This window comes from Pristis pectinata, chromosome 1 (assembly GCF_009764475.1).
Source record: "Pristis pectinata isolate sPriPec2 chromosome 1, sPriPec2.1.pri, whole genome shotgun sequence".
Taxonomy (NCBI): Eukaryota; Metazoa; Chordata; class Chondrichthyes; order Rhinopristiformes; family Pristidae; genus Pristis; species Pristis pectinata.
Genome location: NC_067405.1, coordinates 91,782,710 through 91,802,111, shown reverse-complemented (window position 1 = coordinate 91,802,111; position 19,402 = coordinate 91,782,710). Strand labels below are relative to the sequence as shown.

The following is a 19,402-nucleotide window of genomic DNA, read 5'->3' as shown; positions in this document are numbered from 1 at the left end:
TAAAGTGGGCATAGTTTTGCTATACTGAGGTAGTGATTAGGGTTGTGATTAGGGTGATTAGGGTTGATTCAAGAACTGAATGGTTGAAGGGAAGTATCTAACCTTGAACCTGGTGGTGTGGGACATCAGGCTTCGTATCTCCTGCCCGATGGTAGCTGCAAGAAGATGGCATGGCCCATCTTCTCGAGGCAACGCCTCATGTAGATACTACCGATGGTGGGGAGGGATGTGCCAGTGATGTATTGGGCTGAGTCCACTACTCTGCAGCTTCTTACATTCCTACGTATTCAAAGTGCCGTACCAGACCATGATGCAACTAGTTAGGATACTTTCAACAATCATTACCTGCAAGGACAGCAGTTATTGCCTTTCTATCATTGCCCTTGAGAGGCAGCGGTGAGCCACCACCTTGTCAGATATCCACTCTTTTATGTTTGAGGTTGTAGTCTCTGATCACCTGTTTCTGAAGTCAATCTAGTTAGTGCTCCATCTGGTCCTACACCTGGGATATGGTCCTGTTTTTATTGGCCTTAAAAAGGCTGGCAGATGGCATTTCCCAATGCTATCTGAGTCACTTGAGCCAAAGGACCATCTGCTTAGAAACAAACAAAGGCAATCAGAGGCTGCAAGGTTTAGATTGCTGTGCAGTCACACACTTGGATTATGTCCATTGTTTCCAGAGTAATCTCCCCTAATAGTGACAGATTTTGTGAGGTCAGACGAAGAACTGGCAAGTCCCTTGCTTTGTCAGGTATGTGCGGTCCCATGTTGATTATGTTGCTATAACTACAAGGAGTACTTTGGCCCCTTGTGACCTCTCACCATGGAAACTATCTAAAACTTGCTTTTACATCTTGTATATCTCCAACTTAACACTTGCAAAAATTGTACCTTAGCAAGACGTTTGCTAATGAATTCATCTCTTCTGAGCATTAGTGCCTGCAAAATACATGCAAGTTCAAGTTTATCGTTGTCATAGGCATACATACACAGGGTATAAATGCCTTGAAAATTAGATTTTTGCAGCAGCAGCACAGTACATTACAAGATGAGGACAAACATATGCTAACATAAACTTAAGTTAACATAAATTATACATAACTTACATGTGTGGAAAATAAACAACAACGACATTAGTGCAAGATTAAGAGAGAGGAAAGGAAAAAAATATATATAGTCCAAGGTAGTGTCAAGATTTTTCAGGTTGGTTCAAGAACCTGATGACACTGGGGAAGAAGCTGTAGTGGAACCTTGAGATGTGGGTCTTCAGGCTCCTGTATGTCCTGCCTGATGGCAGCATTGAGAGGAAGGCATGGCCTGAATGGTGGGGGTCTCTGATGATGGATGAGACCCATCGTTCCTGAGACATCACCTCTTGTAAGGTATCCTTGACGATGGGGAGAGCTGTACCCGTGATGGAACTGGTTAGGTCCACCACTCTCCATAGCCTCTTCCATTCCTGTGCATCGGAGTTCCCGTACCAGGCCATGATGCAACCAGTTGGAATGCTTTCCACTGTACATCTATAGAAGTTTGTCAGAGTCTTCAATGATATGCCAAATCCCCTTAAACTTCTAAGAAAGTAGAGATGCTGGTGCCCCTTCTTCATGGTTGCATCTATGTGCTGGGCCCAGGATAGATGCTTTGGGATGTTGACATCCAGGAACTTGAAGCTGCTCACCTTTTCTACCGTAGACCCTTCAATGAGGAGGTACGTGTTTGCCTGATTTCGCCTTCCTAATGTCCACAATCAGTTCCTTGCTCTTGCTGATGTTGACCACAAGGTTGGTGTTACGACACCACTCAACCAGCTGACCTAACTCACTCCTGTACGGCTCCTTGTCACCATCCGTGATTCTGCCAACAACAGTGTGGTGTCATCGGTAAATTTGTAAATGATGTTGGAGCTATCTTAGCCACACTGTTGTAGGTATAAGGAGTGGAGCAGGGGGTTAGGCACAGAGCCTTGAGGTGCTCCTGTGTTGATGGTCAATGAGGAGGAGATGAGGTTTTTGATCTGCACCAATTGTGGTCTCCCGATGAGGAAGTCAAGGATCCAATTGCAGGGGAAGGTACAGAGACCCAGATCTGGGAGCTCGATGATAAATTTTGAGGAATTGATGGTGTTGAACGCCGAGCTGTAAACAACTGCCTGATGTATGTGTTCCAGTTGTCCAGATGATCCAGAGCAGAGTGGAGAACCAGCGACATAGCGTCCACTGTAGACCTATTGTGGCGATAGGCAAATTGAAGTGAGTCCAGGTCCTTACTGAGGCAGGAATTGATTCAAGCCATAACCAACCGCTCAAAGCACTTCATTATGGTGGGTGTAAGCACTATTGGATGGTAGTCATTGAGGCGGGTCACTCTTCTCTTGGGCACCAGTGCTATCGATGCCATCTTGAAACAGGTGGGAACCTCAGACGGCAGAAGTGAGAAGTTGAAGATGTCCCTGAACACTCTAGCCAGTTCATCAGTGCAGGTTTTTATCACTCGACCAGATCCACCATCAGGACCTGACACCTTGTAAGGATTCACCCTCCTGAAGGATGTTCTGACATTAGCCTCCGAGACTGAGATCGTGGTGTTATCAGTTGCTGTGAAGACTGGTGTAGCTATGTCATTATTCTCCCTCTCAAAGCGTGCATAAAATGCATTAAGCTCATCAGGGAGCGATGCGTCATTGCCGTTTATGCTATTCAATTCCACAAGAATAATTGGTAAGCATTCACAATCCAGAGATCAGGGCATGCCTAACTAAAAGTGAATAATCTTAAACTTTAAATATCACAACTGCCAGAAATCTGAAATAAAAACGGAGAATGTTGGAATACTCAACTGATCATCTGATATCCTTGGAGATTGAACTAACCTTAATTTATCCAGTGACTCCCAGGATTACCTTGATGTTTTTGACTAGCATCACAATACAAACTTGCCCAATGCTGGGAACTATCTCCTTCCACCCGAGTAAGGTGGAGAGCTACCTGGCAGAATGTGAATGAGCTTAAGGAATTAAAATGGATATCACATGTTGGATGTGCTTGATACCCCCTGCTTCCCCTGCGCACGAAGCATGCTCCCAGTTAAAAACCAACTGAAGTGTGCACTACCTACTGAGTTCAATCCAGTCTGGAATATCACAATGGAAAGAAAGTAAACACCTAAATTAATATTTTTTCAAAGTTCAAACCTTGATACAGCAGCTAGACTACCAAAGATGAAACACAAAGGCTATAGCCTGTAGCAGATGTTCTTTTTGCACATGACCATAAACAGCAATTGGATATTCCTCAGTTAAAAGCTTGAACAATGTAAATCAGCTGCCCTTCCATTGACAAGAACCCATTATTACCCAGTTCATAGTTAGGACACCTGTTCAGTTTATCTGGATTGAATTTTTGAACTCTTCTTTTGGGAGTGGAGCTTCCATTTGGACTTAATTAGCAAACTGGGTGCAAATTGTACTTTAAGGTGTGTTCATTGTGCTTTAATTTGTGTTTTCCAAGGTATTGGTTCAGGTTTCCTCTATGCCAGATTCCCAGAACCCTCAATCCCCAGGACCTTTCAAAAATTTATCCGCCTTCACTTTAAGCACTTTAAACTCATTTGTACTGCCTGAGAGAGGGGAAACCTGCAGAAGGTATAAAATTTTCCATGAACCACCATGATGAATACATTTTTAATTAAATATTCATTTTTATCACTGAGCACACACCTACTAATACAGAGAAAAACATCACAAAAGTATCTTTAACAACAATCTCTATGTTTAAGAGGCATTTGGACAGACACTTAAATTAGGCAAAGCATTGAAGGATATGGTCCAAATGGGGGCAAATGGGATTAGTGTAGATGGACTACAGTGTCAGCATGGCTATAGTGGGCCTAAGGGTACATTCCTGTGCTGTATGACTCTATAACGTCTAGTCCTTCGCCTGTAAGTAAACAGATTTTAAATTATCAGGGCAGGTCCTCCATTGCCTGGAAATCATGGGATGCCTGTAGCTCTGCTCTGTGCTTATTTGAGATTGGCCTCCAGGACAGTCTTCCACTGGGATCCTGGCTCTTAGTACTTCAATGTGACCTACACACCACAGGGGCTATCTCGGCACAGGCAGACGAACTGACTCAGAGAATGGCTTTGAAAGCCAGTGAGACCCCACCATCCCTCACAAGAATACAAGAAAATAAAAGCTAGAGTTAGCTACCAGGCCCCTCAAGCCTGCCCTGCCATTCGATATGATCGTGGCTGTTCTACTCAAGTCCTCCTCTGTGCCAGATTCCCAGAGCACTCAATCCCCTGGATCTTTCAAAAATGTATCCACCTTCACTTTAAGCACTTCGTCACAACTCTCTGGGCAGAGGATTCCAGACATTCACCACATTCTGCAAGAAGATTAATGGGCTGTGAAAGTCTTGACATTCACATGCTTTCAGTAACAATCAGCACATGTTAAATATACACCTATTGTTAAAAAGTTATTTTTTTAAATTGACAAAAGTCTAAAAAAGCACATCTACACATTAAAATTAATTAAAGTCATTAAAACAGAATCATTTGAGTATGCTGTGCTTACACCAGAGTTAGCTCAATGCAGGCTTGGGGTAGATTTCCCAGTCTGAGAGCAGGGAGAACTTCAGAAATCACATTGCCCCTTTACATTATGCAAGGAGTTCTCAAGAGCCAGTCCCAGGGTAGGAGATGCCACCGCTAGCTTAGTCTGATACCAGCACTGGAAACCAGAACTTCTGTGGGGATACCTGGATAAATCCCAACAATGGGGCAAGGATCAGGGCTGAAGGTCCACCCCAGTGAAAACGACAAAAGGTCTATTCTGAACCAGTAACCAGTTTTATAGGTGTGTACTAGACAGCATCTTTAGACATCATTCAAGACCCATCTGTTCTACTCTTAGCTCTAAGTCAGAAGATTCCAAGTTCCTGAGGAAGGGTCCTGACCCGAGGCATTGACCGCCTGCTTTTCTCCACGGATGCTGCCTGGCCTGCTGAGTTCCTCCAGCATCATAGTGTTTTTCATCTAGATTCCAAGTTCATGCTGAATTCTAGGGAAAAGCAGAGAGTTTAAAGCAGATACTCCCATGTATTACTGATAGAATGCTGTACAGTGGAGATGTCTTCTATTGAAGAAGACTTTAAATCTCCACACTAAAATTTAAATGACCAATGGCACTATTTTGAATTGGATTAATACCCTGTATCCTGGTTATATTTATCCACCACTCAACATAGCTGAAAAAATATAGATTAACAGGTTATCAACACAATACTTGTGGAAACTTGCTGTGTGCAAATTGGTTGCTGTGTTTCCTCCATCAGAATAAGACCTTAGGATGTTGTGAAAGATGCTGTGTAAATATGAGGCCTTTTGGTTTTTCATAAATTAAGTATTTTTTATTGTTAAAAGCTTTTAACTGTACCCAATGTTGCCTGTAGACCTAAAACAAACAAGTACCATGGAAATGTGTTAGAAGTGAAACTTCCATATGTAGTTTTATGTTGGGGGTAAATTTTAACATAAGCCATCTCCTGGAGATCTGGATCAATTCTTTGCCCTGATTTATGCTCTCTAATTGGCATTGAGTCTTAAAATTACACAAATGGGCACCTTCTTTGGAAAGTTCTCAAATTGGTTATTTCAGACTGGGACCATGACCAATTTTGTCAGTGGGAATAATTCCTGCAGTTGCATTAGAAACCAGCATTAAAGTTTGAGAAAACATGATCTATGCTTGGCATTACTTGTCAATCACTCAAGCTTTTCAGCCCAGTAGTTCTAATGGCATCAGTGGCAACAAGCAGGAATTCTAGCCCTTTGGACTTAATGTAAAATGGAGTCTCCTTTGTACAACAGTGGGATGATTTAAATCAAAGTCGTCACGTTAGGCAGGATCTACAACAAGTAGTTAATCTGTCCTATCAATTTCCAGGAAGTGGCTGAGATTTAAATCAGCACTGAAATGCTGAACATATTCTTATATCACATTTTCTCATCCTTCCGCCCTGCCTTACAGTTAAGCTGAGTGAGGAGAGGTCTGGCAGAAAGTTTTGTCTTCCCATTTTCAGGAAGCTTATAGGCTCGTTGGATTGTGCATTGGGGGGGTATGTTGGTAATCAGTAATTGGTTTGTTGTTGTCACAGTGAAAAGCTTTATTATGCATGCCATCCAGACAGCTCATTCCAAACATAAGTACATACATTGAGGTAATAGAAAAGGAAAAGCAATAACAGACTACAGAATATACTGTTACAGTTACAGAGAAGGTACAGGGCAGGTAGAGAAATAAAGTGCAAGGGTTATGACAAGGTAAACTGAGAGCTCAAGAGTTCATCTTTATTGTACAAAAGGTCCATTTAAGAGTCTTATAACAGTGAGATAGAAGATGTCCTTGAGCTTGGTAGTACGTGTTTTCAAGCTTTGGTATCTTCTGCCCAATGGAAGAGGGGAGAAGAGTGAATGACCGGGATGGGAGTGTTTTATTACGTTGGCTGCTTTCCTGAGGCAGTGGGACGTGTAGACAGAATTAGTAAAGGGGAGGCTGGTTTTCACGATGGACTGAGCTGTGTCCCCAACTCTCTCGCAGTCTTGGGCAGAGCAGTTGCCGTACCAAGCTGTGATGCATCCAGATACGATGCTCTCTGTGGTGCATCTATAATAATTGGTGAGGGTCATTGGGGACATGCCAAATTTCCTTAGCCTTCTGAGTAAGTAGAAGTATAAACATTAAGTACTACTATTGGTCAGAAAGCATAACAGTCTCATGGTCAGAGGCGTGTCATTTTGGAAGGGCAATGCACAACCCTTGTTCAGCCATGTTCAGCACAGATTCTTATATTGATATATGTTGTTTTTTTTCACAAATGGTTACGTGGTTAAGTGGTGATAAATTGGAAGCAAGATAATTAGAATTCATTTTGCCTTTCAGGAACACATCTATAAGCTGATGAAAAGCGACAGTTACGCTCGCTTTCTGCGTTCCAATGGTTATCAGGAACTCTTACAAGCAAAAAGGAAGGTACTGTCCCAGAAACTTGTGTCTTCTTACGTTGGGGAGTGATAATTCTGTTCCTCATCTGTTAGACATTTATTTCTTTGATGGCCTTTCTAAATTTAGCAGCAAAATGTTCTGCTTCCATTTATTATTAAAGCCAGTGGTACCAGAATTCAACCCCTGCCCATGCTGTATTGGCTGATCTCAGCTCAAACACTCTTTGGAAAGCCACAATTAGTCTTAGTCCTCCTGGGAAGCAGGAGATCGTCACTCCAGATTGCTAACCAGAGATTTACGCGAGAATGTATGAAGCAGTGAAAGAGTTAACAGTGTCCCATCTCCCTATCCTCGAAAAGCAATAAACTTTCAGTCCGTGGAGCAATGTGCAGGTGGGAAGCATTTCAAATTGGCTTACAGATGAAGACACTGGGAATTATTAAGATTTGCTCTTTTAATTAAGTGTTCTCTCTTAAATCTGTGCCAATTTTTCCTCCCTTTGTATGGGTAATTGTTTTCAGGAGTGTCAGATGCCTGGACCAGCTGTTTAGCACGTTGTGAGCTTCAGAGTCAGCAATAGGTTATTCAATGGCGATGATGTCCACACATGGACAGGTCATGGGATGGCAATGTGGAGCAGAGACCAAGGCTGATTTGACCATTCTTAACTCATGAAATCTTTTTTTAGTCCTGGTACTTTCTGGGAACAGCAGTGTCTTTATCAAGTCTTTTATTGATCCTCGTATTGCATGGGGAATATCGACTAAAATTGCATATATTGAATATAATTGAATATCGATTAAAATTGCAAGAAACAAACTGCTGGAAGAACTCGATAGGTCAAGCAGCATCTGTGGAGGTGAATGGATGAAAAACACCATGATGCAGGAGGAACTCAGCAGGCAAGGCAGGATCTGTGGTGAAGGGATGGTCGACTTTTCGGGTCGAGACCCTGCATCAGGACCCTGCTGCAGATTCCGGCATCTGCAGTCTCCTATGTGCCCATATAGCTAGGAGCACCCGGTTGTCAGAAGCCTTTAAATTAAGACAAATCCCTCAGCACCTGCACGCCACTCCCTTCCACCACAGCAACTAGAGAGAACTCTAACATGTACCAGAATTGCTGTCAGATCAGTAGGATTTTGGTCAATGTAAGCTGTCCACTTCAAGTGTATTTTGATCTCCATGCCACTGTGGAGCTGCCTGTATAACAGTGTGAATGAACTCCCCCCTGCCCCCTCACTTTATCGTGGGTCATATCTCCCACATTGCTGCCTATAATTATGGAGTCGATGTTGTGATTCTGCTTTATTTTCTGATTCCTTCTTTTCTGCTCTAGCCTGAGAATGAACAGGGCCGCAGAACCTCGCTGGAAAAATTCACTCGCAGCGTGGTGAGTTTGAGAGTTTTGCAGTGCTGTTGACATAAATCCTATACTAATGGGTTTGGGTTTGTAAAGCCACTCTCATCCTCTGAGATAGGAAAACTTAACTAAGGACAAATGTAAAGTACTTTTTTTTTAGTATGCACCTTGTTAATGGCCTTGAGAGTAGTTGTTTCACCCATAAAGATACTGCCAGGCAGATTTGGAATGACCCAAAGGCAAAAATACTGTAAATGCTGGAAACCTGAAATGAAACTGAAGATGCTGGATATGCTCAGCATGTCAGGCTGCATCTGTGGAGAGAAAAACAGAGTTAATGGCCTTTCACCACAATCTTTTGTATGAAGTCAGATCATAACTTGTGTACTGCGTGAATTTCTAGTCACCACATTACCAAAAAGATGTGATTGCAGTGGAGAGGGCGCAGAGGAGATTTATGAGGAATTTGTCTGGACTGGAAAATTTTAGTTAAAACTGAAACAGAAAATGCTGGGAACACACACCAGGTCAGGCAAAATTAGTGGAAAGAGAAACTAAGTTAATGTTTCATGTTGAAGAATCTTGGTCATAACTAGGAAAGTGAGAAAATAAGTTAATATTAAGTGGCAGAGAAGGTGGGAAGAGATGGAAAGGACAACAGGAATATTTCTGCTGCAGTGAGGCCAGGGTTGCCTTGGAGATAGGTAGTAGAGGTCATCTAGTTAATTGGGTAAGCGACCAACTAAAATCAATTATAAGGGCATTGACTCCCATTACTACCTTAGAAAAACTAACATCTGCTCCCTGTCTTGTTAGGAGCTTATTTCTTTTCTCCACCTCCATTTCATCAATTTTGTAGATGTTTCCTTCTCTTCAAGGACATCAGATATGTCCTCCCTCTTCCCCAGCCATGGATTTCCCTCCACCATACTTGACTGGGATCTTGGCCAAGTCCATCTCATTTCCTGCACTCCTGCTCTCAACCCTTTATTCCTTCCATGAACCACGATAGTGTTCAGTTTGCCTTCAGCCAGTCTCCACATTCAACTAATCATACTCCCCCATTTATGCCACATCTAAAGCAGCACCATCCACGAACTTAGAGTTTTCACTGCTGGAGCGTTCTTTAAAAAACGTTCCCTCTGCAACATCTGTTTCAATCCACATTCACATCAACCACTCCCTCTCCCCCCCCCACCCCCCACATCACCTTCTGTTTAACCACAAGAGATGCAGACCCTTCCCTTTCTACTTTCAGAACCTCAGACACTTCTTCCAATGGTTTTAGCTGTATGACTTCCAGTTTGGTATAATATATTCACTGCTCAAGATGTAGTCTTCCCTACATTGGGTAGACCAAATCCAGGTGGGTTGATTCTTTGAAAAAGATTTCTTTTCAGTCTGCAAACATGACCCTAAGATTTGGTTTGCTTGGTGTGGTGCTGCTCTGTTCTCGGTATGTTATTAGAAACCATTTTCTTTTTAAAACATTGTGTAATAGTGGTGAGCATGCGCAATAGCCCTGGCAAGGGAATAAAGTAGATCTGATTTCTCTACTTTACTGAGGAACTGTGCGTGTGTTTGTGTGTGTGTGTGTGTGTGTGTGTGTGCGTGTGCGTGTGCGTGTGCGTGTGTGTGTGCGTGTGCGTGTGCGTGTGTGTGTGTGTGTGTGCGTGTGCATGTGTGTGTGTGTGTATGTGTGTGCGTGTGTGTGTGTGCGTCTAATCACCAATACAGGAGTTCAAATTGCCATTTTGATTCCCCCACCTATTCTTGTTCTGAACTTTACCTTGTTAGTCTCTAAAACTCTTTTCTAAGAAATTTGATGCAGACTGAAAGGATAACACTTAATTTCTTCATTTGGCATTTTACATCCTTTCAGACTGAATTTAACAATTTTGGTTTGTAACCATTCCTCCTATTTTAACTGGCAGCAGCTTTTCCAATGATACTGCCAGTTGCACTCATACCTTCTCTTTACTGATTCCATTACTGCCCAGTTTTACTCAGCAGCACCACTGCATACACCATTTAATATTTCCTCTCTTTCACCCGATCATAGACCTTTGTTTCTGTAATTCGCCCATACATCCCCACTTTCCTATTCACATACCTGCTGAAAATGTGTTACATAGAATCATTAAATCGTGCAGCATACAGTAGATACGGGCCCTTTCATCCCACCTAATACAACAGAGGACCTAGAACATTACAGCACAGTACAGGCCCTTCGGCCCACGATGTGCCGATATTTTATCCTGCTCTAGTATCTATCTAACCCTTCCCTCCCACGTACCCCTCCGTTTCTCCATCATTCATATGTCCATCTAAGAGTCTCTTAAATGTCCCCAGTGTATCTGCCCCTACAACCTCTGCCGGCAGTGCGTTCCACACACCCACAACTCTCTGTGTTAAAAACTTATCTCTGACATCCCCCTTATATCTTCCTCCACTCACCTTAAAATTATGTCCCCTCGTGTTAGCCATTTTCATCCTGGGAGAAAGTCTCTGACTGTCCATTCGATCTATGCCTCTTATCATCTTGTACACCTCTATCAAGTCATCTCTCATCCTCCTTCTCTCCAAAGAGAAAAACCCTAACTCAGTCAACCTATCCTCATAAGAAATGCTCCCCAATCCAGGCAGCATCCTGGTAAATCTCCTCTGCACCCTTTCTAAAGCTTTCACATCCTTCCTATAATGAGGTGACCAGAACTGAACACAGTACTCCAAGTGTGGTCTAACCAGAGTTCTATAGAGCTGCAACATTACCTCGTGGCTCTTGAACTCAACACCCCGACTAATGAAGGCCAACGCACCATACGCTTTCTTAACAACCCTATCGACCTGCGCAGAAGCCTTGAGAGATCTATGGACATGGACCCCAAGATCCCTCTGTTCCTCCACACTGCTAAGAGTCCCACCATTAACCTTGTATTCTGCCTTCAAATTCGATCTCCTGCAGTGTATCACTTCCCACTTTTCTGGTTTGAACTCCATATGCCACTTCTCAGCCCAGGTCTGCATTCCATCAATATCCTGTTGTAATCTACAGCAACCTCCTACACTATCCACAACACCACCAACCTTCGTATCTCTAGCAAACTTCCTAAACCACCCTTCCACATCCTCATCCAAGTTTTTTATAAAAATCACAAAGAGTGTGAATCCATGCGACTGTGATGCCCATCAGTGCCAATCCAATTTGCCCACACTGGACCCATATCCCTCTACACCTTTCCTATCCAAGTCCCCGTCCAAATGTATTTTAAATATTGTCATTGTATCTGCCTCCACCACCAGTGGTGGAAAAGTACAAGGATTTCACTGAAGACATAGAGTTACATCTTTGACTATTCCGGTCTCTGCAGCAAGGATATATTATCAGAAACATTGGCTTTGTTTCTTTCTTCACAGATGGTGCCTGACTGGCTGAGCTTTGCAGCAATCTCAATTTTAATTTAAGATTACCAGTGTTTTGCCTTTTCGTTCAGATTTCTAGGTAGGTTTTGACCAAGTCTGCTTGGACAATTCGTGGCCACAAGAACACCAGGACTGCAATGTATTATGATGCTCAATTGTGCAGGTTTAGACCTGAATTAAGTTCTCATTGCTGCTGACTGACACCTAAATACTTTATACAATTGGGACAAGTGTCAGAAAATGTTATATAAGATAAAACAAAATGAGCATGTGACAAAATATTATTGTATTTAAGATTCTCTATAACAGTTGGTGTCAGTTTCTCTCAGTATGTTCTCTCCACGTATGTGTGGATGGCTCAGGTACAAACTGGCTGAGCTAAGGTTTAGATAGCCTGCAGATATACACAGGGATGCTGCAAGTTTAATTATCTAAAGCTGTGCAGCTTTCCAGTATAAAATTATCTCCCTCCTCACCGGGACCTTCCAACTCATTACAGCATTGCCTTGAAATGTTGCCTGGAGCTAAATGGGAAGAATCCAGGGCCAGTGATTGTTCCACCCCTACAGGGTGACTGTTTGGTCAGGAGCAATGCGGAGATGCCATTTCAATATTGTTTAGTTAACAGTGTTTGGACCTTTAGGTTGATTCCAATGGGGGTCTACTTACATGTAACCTTCCAAGGGGAAAAATATGTTATATAGATTTTTAAGTCTATATTGCAGGGTAGATAAAGGGGAGCAACTGGAAGTAATATATTGGGACTTGCATTTAATCAGGTACCACACAAAACTTTGTTGCTTAAAATCACGGTTAACAGTATGGAGGAGTGGGTGGGAGAGGTGTTGATTCTATTAGCATGGATCGAGAATTGAGTAATGGACAGAAACATAGAAATTTTATTGGGTCATTTTCAGATTGGAAGGCTGTGTTACCACAATGGTCAATTATTGGAGCTCAGATATTTATAATCTACTCCAATAACCTAGCACACACAGTAGTGTAGCAGTTAGTGTAACGCTATTACAGCGCCAGCAACCCAGGTTCAATTCCCGCTGCTGTCTGTAAGGAGTTTGTACGTTCTCCCCGTGACTGCGTGGGTTTCCTCCAGGTGCTCCAAATTCCTCCCACATTCCAAAGACGTACGGGTTAGGAAGTTGTGGGCATGCTGTGTTGGCACAGGAAGCATGGCGACACATGCGGGCTACCCCCAGAACACTCTACGCAAAAGATGCACTTCACTATGTGTTTCAATATACATGTGACTAATGAAGATATCTTATCATATCTTATCTTAGATAAGTGCAACAGATCCACGTTTGCTAATGTTGCAATATCTCTCAAGTTACATGTGTTGTGAGAGCACAAGGTGGCTACAAAGGGATATACAGAGGTTAAGTGAGTGCGCAAGGGCAGAATACAATGGAGAAAAAGGTGAAGTGATCCACTCTCAAAAGAAAAATAGAAAATTGGTATGTTTTTTCAAAGTTGAGTGACCTGGGTGTCCTTGTATAAATCACAGAATCGCAGGTTCAAGAAGCTATTAGGAAATCGCTCAGTACGATCATGGCTGATCTCTTTCCCTGTATCCCTTGGTTCCCTTAATAACCAAAAACTATCTTGAATATACACAGTAACTGAGTCACCACAATTCTCCTAGGTAGAGAATTTAAATCAGTATCAGTGAAGAAATTTCTTCTTATCTCAATGCTGAATGGTAAAGCACCTACTGTGCTACCTTTCTCTCCATAAACCATGTCTTTCTAAAGACTGTGACACCTGGTTCCAGACACCACAGCCAGAGGAAAGCCCATCTTTGCTTCTACCTTTATCAATCTTTACAAGAATTTTGTACATTTCAACGAGATCACATCACATTCTTCTAAACTCTAAAGTCTGCTTAATTTCTCCTCATGGGACAATATTTTCCCTGAAAGAGCCAAATAAATGAAAAAAAACATGTTTGTCAGACTGAGCAAATAAAAGCAATCATGAATTTTGTTGCCAGTCATAATTTAAAAATATGCTGAGTTGTGTATCTAGCCTGTTAGTGAAACCACTCTTATCACTCTATGAGCAGTTGCATTCACACAATATTCAGTTCAAATGTCTCTGTGTTTTCGGTCTTAGCTTCTCAGTCTTGGCCTTCTTTCTCCCATTATTCCTTCCTTTTGCCTCCCAATTTCTGACCACAAGCTTCCACCTGTAGCACTCTGGAATGGACTTTAGGTTAAAAACAAGATTACCAGTGATTTTCCTTGGAATGAATGAAAGAAAAAAAATTTCTTCAGAAAGCAAGTTGAATTCAAATTCCTGTTTCGTTATTCCAGCGACTGATTGATGTGTAGAATCTGATCTAATAGCTGCTGAATCACCATTTATAGCCAAAATTGGGATTGTGTATATGAAAACTATTCAATGGTTTAGATAAGATCTTTACTAGTCACATGTACATCGAAACACACAGTGAAATGCATCATTTGTGTAGAGTGTTCTGGGGGCAGCCCGCAAGTGTCACCACGCTTCCAGCACCAACATAGCATGCCCACAACTTCCTAACCCGTACATCGTTGGAATGTGGGAGAATACGGATGGACACTAAACCATATATATAGAAATAGATACCCATTTATAGTTATAGTAAGTATACTAAAAGTTTAAATGCAGGCTGCAGCCAAATTTTGAAGAGAACCAACGGAGTATCAAATACGCTCCAAGTATTATTTAACTACAGATTTCATATTTCATTGTTTGGGAAGTAATATTGGCCATGCACTTAATATGAATAAGGAAGATGCAGCATTTTATTGGTGCAAGTTCAGCAAAGTTTGGACTTTTAATTTTTAAGAACATTTTTCCTGGCACCAGAAGTCTTCACATGACATGGGCTATGTACAAGGAGAAGGGAGCCAGTAAGGAAAGGAGACCTAAAACAATCATTAAACATGTTAGAGACATATACAATATGTCTAATATGTGTTTAATTTGATCCCTGTGGCTGCTCAGATAAGACTGAAGAGGAAGAGGAGTCAGAAAGGAAAGAGGAACGAGCAGAAAGTATGAGGGAACGACCAGGAAAGAGGGCAACTGAAGAAAATGAAACCACAGGGAAGGGACACCAGGAAGGGAAGGGCGCCACTATGATGGAAACAAGACTGGAATGAAAGAAAATCAGAAAGGGGAAGAGGAGCGCAAAAGGGGAGGGAACTGGAGAGGAAGGAAAGCATAAAGTGTGGGGAAAGAGACCATGAACAAAGGGACCCGAAAGGAAGAAGACAGTCGCACAGATAAAGCTTCAGGGCAGAAGGCAATGGTTTTCAGGACATTAATAAAGCAATAAGAAGCCCTCCCGTAACTTTGATTTTCATATTCAACGTAGTAGTTTTGACAAGCTTGCCATTTTGCCACAGAGTAGATAGAAGGAAGCTGTTTTATTAGTGGATGGTTCAAGAACCGAAGTGGAGGGGGCATAGATTTAAAGGAAAAAGACATAAGGGAGATATGAAGAATGAGAAAGTATTCTAATCAGAGAGCAATCAGGGTCTGGAACCTGGATACAGAATCAATTAGGGAATTCAAAGAGATCCAAAAATAAAATATGGCAGATGCTAGAAATCTGAAATAAAAATGCAGAAAATGCTGGGGATACTCAGCAGGATGAGGCAGCATCTGTGAAGAATCAAACAGGGTTAAAGCTTCACAACACATTCTGATAAAAGGGTCATCAATAGGAAATAGTTCTCATGAAAGGTGAATGACATCAGCTCTGTTTCACAAGTGCTCTCTGATCTTATGAGTATTTCCAATATTTTCAGTTTTATTATATGAAGCAAGCTTCTATTTTAAAATCTATTTCTGGGGAGTAAGTATTCATTGTTTTCGTTCCCTCTCACAGATTATCCCAATCCATTTCATTTATAGGTTAATGGTATGAGTAGATTATTATTGGTTTATTATTGTCACATGTACCGAGGTACAGTGAAAAACTTGTCTTGTATACCATTCATACAGATCAAATCATTACAACAGTGCATTGAGGTAGTACAAGGTAAAACAATACCAGAATGCAGAATAAGGTGTCACAGCTACAGAGAAAGTGCAGTGCAGGTAGACAATAAGGTGCAAGGTCATAATAAGGTAGATTGTGAGGTCAAGAGTCCATCTTATCGTACTAGCGAACCGTTCAATAGTCTTAAAACAGCGGAATAGAAGCTGTCCTTGAACCTGTTGATACATGCTTTCAGGCTTTTGTATCTTCTGCCCGATGGGAGGGTGGAGAAGAGAGAATGTCCAGGGTAGGTGGGATCTTTGATTATGCCAAACTTCTTTAGCCTCCTGAGAAAGTAGAGGCACTGGTGAGATTCCTTGGTCATGGTGTCTACATGATTGGACCTGGACAGACTATTGGTGATGTTCATTCCTGGGAATTTGAAGCTCTCAACCCTCTCGACCTCGGCACTCTTGATGTAAACGGGAGCATGTGCACCACCCCCTTCCTCAAGTCAATGACCAGCTCTTTTGTTTTGCTGACTTTGAGGGAAAGGTTGTTGTCATGACATCATGTTACTAGGCTCTCTATCTCCTTCCTGTATTCCAACTCATCGTTATTGGAGATATGGCACACTGCTGCGGTATCATATGCAAACTTGTGGATGGAGTTACAGCAGAATCTGGCCACAAAGTCATGGCTGTATAGGGAGTAGAGTAGGGGGCTGAGGACACAGCCTTGTGGGGCACCGGTGTTGAGAATAATCGTGGTGGAAGTATTGCTGCCTATCCTTACTGATTGCGGTCTGTTGGTCAGGAAGTCAAGAATCCAGTTGCAAAGAGAGGTGTTGAGTCCCAGGTCTCGGAGTTTGGAGATGAGTTTACTTGGAATTATCGTACTGAAGGCAGAGCTGTAGTCAATAAGCAATAGTCTAATGTAGGGGTCCAGATGCCTTTAACTGTCCAGAAACCCTTCTGTATTGATTGAATTTTGTACATTAACACTGAGAGCACCAGTGGAAAACTATTTAACCCTTGCATCAATATGTCCACCAACAGTGGCAGTTTGGGAGAGTTTGAGTCCAACCCCAAGTCCAAGGTTCATGCTGTGGTGATCAAGGTTGAAACTTTAACACGGTAGTGATGTGCTGCACCAGCATTGTCATTCTTTGAGTGTGATGTTTAATTCTGTCCTCCTTCTCCAGTTGTCAGGATAATGTGAAGATCCTAGGTCTCTGGCTGAAGAAGAATGGGCAGCTTTTGATGTATTGACCAACAGAATTAAACTAGTGTTTTTTGTGTGTGTGTGAGTTTGTTGAACCTTGTAGTTCATGAAATTAATGGTTTATGCAGCAGTGACTACATTTTAAAGAATTCATTGTGTGAAACGCATGTTTTTAAGAGTCATGAATTTTTTTTTTGTATAAACACAGTCTTTCCTCATTACAGACCTTCAGCTCAAATGTGGAGAAAGCAACACTGCAAATGTTTTTGGGTGTGTTTGAATTGTAGATGTTATGAAAATTTCAAACAATTTCAATAAGATTCCTGTGTAGCTTTATCGGTAGTTTAATAGGTACATCAGCTAATGGCGAGTGCAAGTGTTAAATGTATTTGAACATGTCTTTATGTCTTCTAGGGCAAATCTCTGACTGGCAAACGGCTTACAGGTCTCATGCAGTCATCCTGACAACAATCTAGACTTGCTGGTTGCAGTGAGATGAGAAGAGACTTGTACCTATACTCTTGGGAGTCACCATGTAAAGGAGCCACTGTGAGGAGTTCTATCGTACAATTCGACAACAGAACATTTTAATCTTTCCTCAGTGCAGAATGAGTTACCACAGATGTATCAAAAAGTCACCCATTTTTTTTATTGAGAAACAATAAAATCAGATTAATCCCAGGCACAGGGAAGCAGAGATTGAATTTCTGGCTGCCAGTGAAACTATATGACTGTTTCTGACCTTCTGGATATGGTAATGGAAAATGCTTGTGAATTCATGGAATCCATTTGTATACAAGCACTGCTTACCACAAGTGACTGGGAAATATTAGAAAGAGGTTTAGAAATTGCAAGTAAGTCCAGCAGGTGCTTATTTTGAAGGTCTTTTGCCACAGGTGAGACAGGTCAATAAATCTATAGGCAATAACCTACTCAGACCCTGAGCTTCACATTCACATAAGTCTTCCATCTTTCTCATTTTTGCACATTAGAGTATTTAATGCACCTTGTGTAAACTATAAAGGTGCTCCAGCATTACTGGTAGTTATGAGCTATTCTGACTGACCACAGTGAAACAGAGGGTGGGAAATAACACTAAATCAATCATAAGTTAGCTTTAAACTTGTTTAATTAAAGGAGCCTCTTAAATGTTTCAACTTGGCATACAGAAACCACATTCCAGTTTAGCTTTATTATCATTTCCTTTTGGACATTTTGATACAGTTAATGACAGACTGAGATCTAACAAAGCCAGAGGTACCAGAGCTGATATGGGCTGGTACAACATACTGGTGAGAAAGTAGCCAACAACTTTTTAGCTATATCACCTTATAGGTCAGAAATGTAGATTATGTTCACTCCTAAACTTAGCAAACTTAGAGGAAGAGTGGCCCAGTGAAAATACATCTTGGCCAATATTAATTCTTCAACTGCCCTCACTATAGCATATTTAACTTCTCTTTTGTCTCTTTGCTGTCTGTGGGGACCTGCTCTGCACAAGTTGTCTGTTATGCTTGCTGTCATAATAATCCCTACAATTCAAAACTGCTTTATTGTCTGTGAGATGCTTTGAGGCCTTCTGATAATGTGTAGGAAGCTAAATAAGCATCTCTTGCTTCTTGTCAAAGTTTTACCTTTGGAAATCAGGAGGATAGAAGTTACACTACACAAAAAAGGAACACAATTTAAGTGAATTAAATTTACTTATGTAAGGTCACGAATAAATTTCCCCCAATGTGGGCGAGTGGCAGGAACATAAATGGTTAGTTGACAAACGTGGGAGAGAGAATAGTTGACAGGGAAATAAGAAGGGAAACGGAGACACATGAGACTGCAAATTCTAAAATCTGGAGTAAAAATTCAAACTGCTGGAGGAACTCAGTGGGTCAGGCAGCATCCGTGGAGGCAGAGGGATGATCGACATTTCAGGTCGAGACCCTGCATTGGCACTGGGAAGTGAGATTGCTCTGAGAGCTGGCATAGACCAATGTGCAGGGTGGCCTCTTTCTATGTCGTAGGCAAATATATGAGAAAAGTAGAGAAACAAGAATTAATGGGACCATGCTGCCGTTTATGCACTGTATGAACCACACCCCACCCGTCATCATTTTATCCTATCTCTGGCTCCAACTGTTTCTCTTTCCCTCAACTGTTTATCTAACTTTGCTTTGAATTCTTCTCTGCTTTTCTCCTCAGACACTTCTTGAAGGAACTCATTCATATTCACACCATATTTCTCCTGAATTCGGTATTGAATATGTCAGTGACAACTTTGGTCATTTAATCACAATAGGTATATGAAAATACTACTTCCTGAAATGGAATGCAATAGAAACCATCTCTACCTTAAATAGCATCACTCTGGAAATCCATTTGGGCAGTCATGGATTGCTT

General features: G+C 41.7%; 1 protein-coding gene across 1 annotated transcript in view; it reads left to right on the top strand.

The window, feature by feature from the left end:
* rgs6 (regulator of G protein signaling 6) overlaps nt 1–18,761 on the top strand; it is a 470,045-nt gene extending 451,284 nt beyond the window's left edge. Inside the window, exons 16-18 of the mRNA XM_052012918.1 lie at nt 6,948–7,037; nt 8,350–8,403; nt 17,423–18,761. Coding sequence (XP_051868878.1) covers nt 6,948–7,037; nt 8,350–8,403; nt 17,423–17,473 — 195 coding nt within the window. The 3' untranslated portion in view covers nt 17,474–18,761. The remainder of the gene's footprint in view (nt 1–6,947; nt 7,038–8,349; nt 8,404–17,422) is intronic.
* Nucleotides 18,762–19,402: the final 641 nt, after the last annotated feature.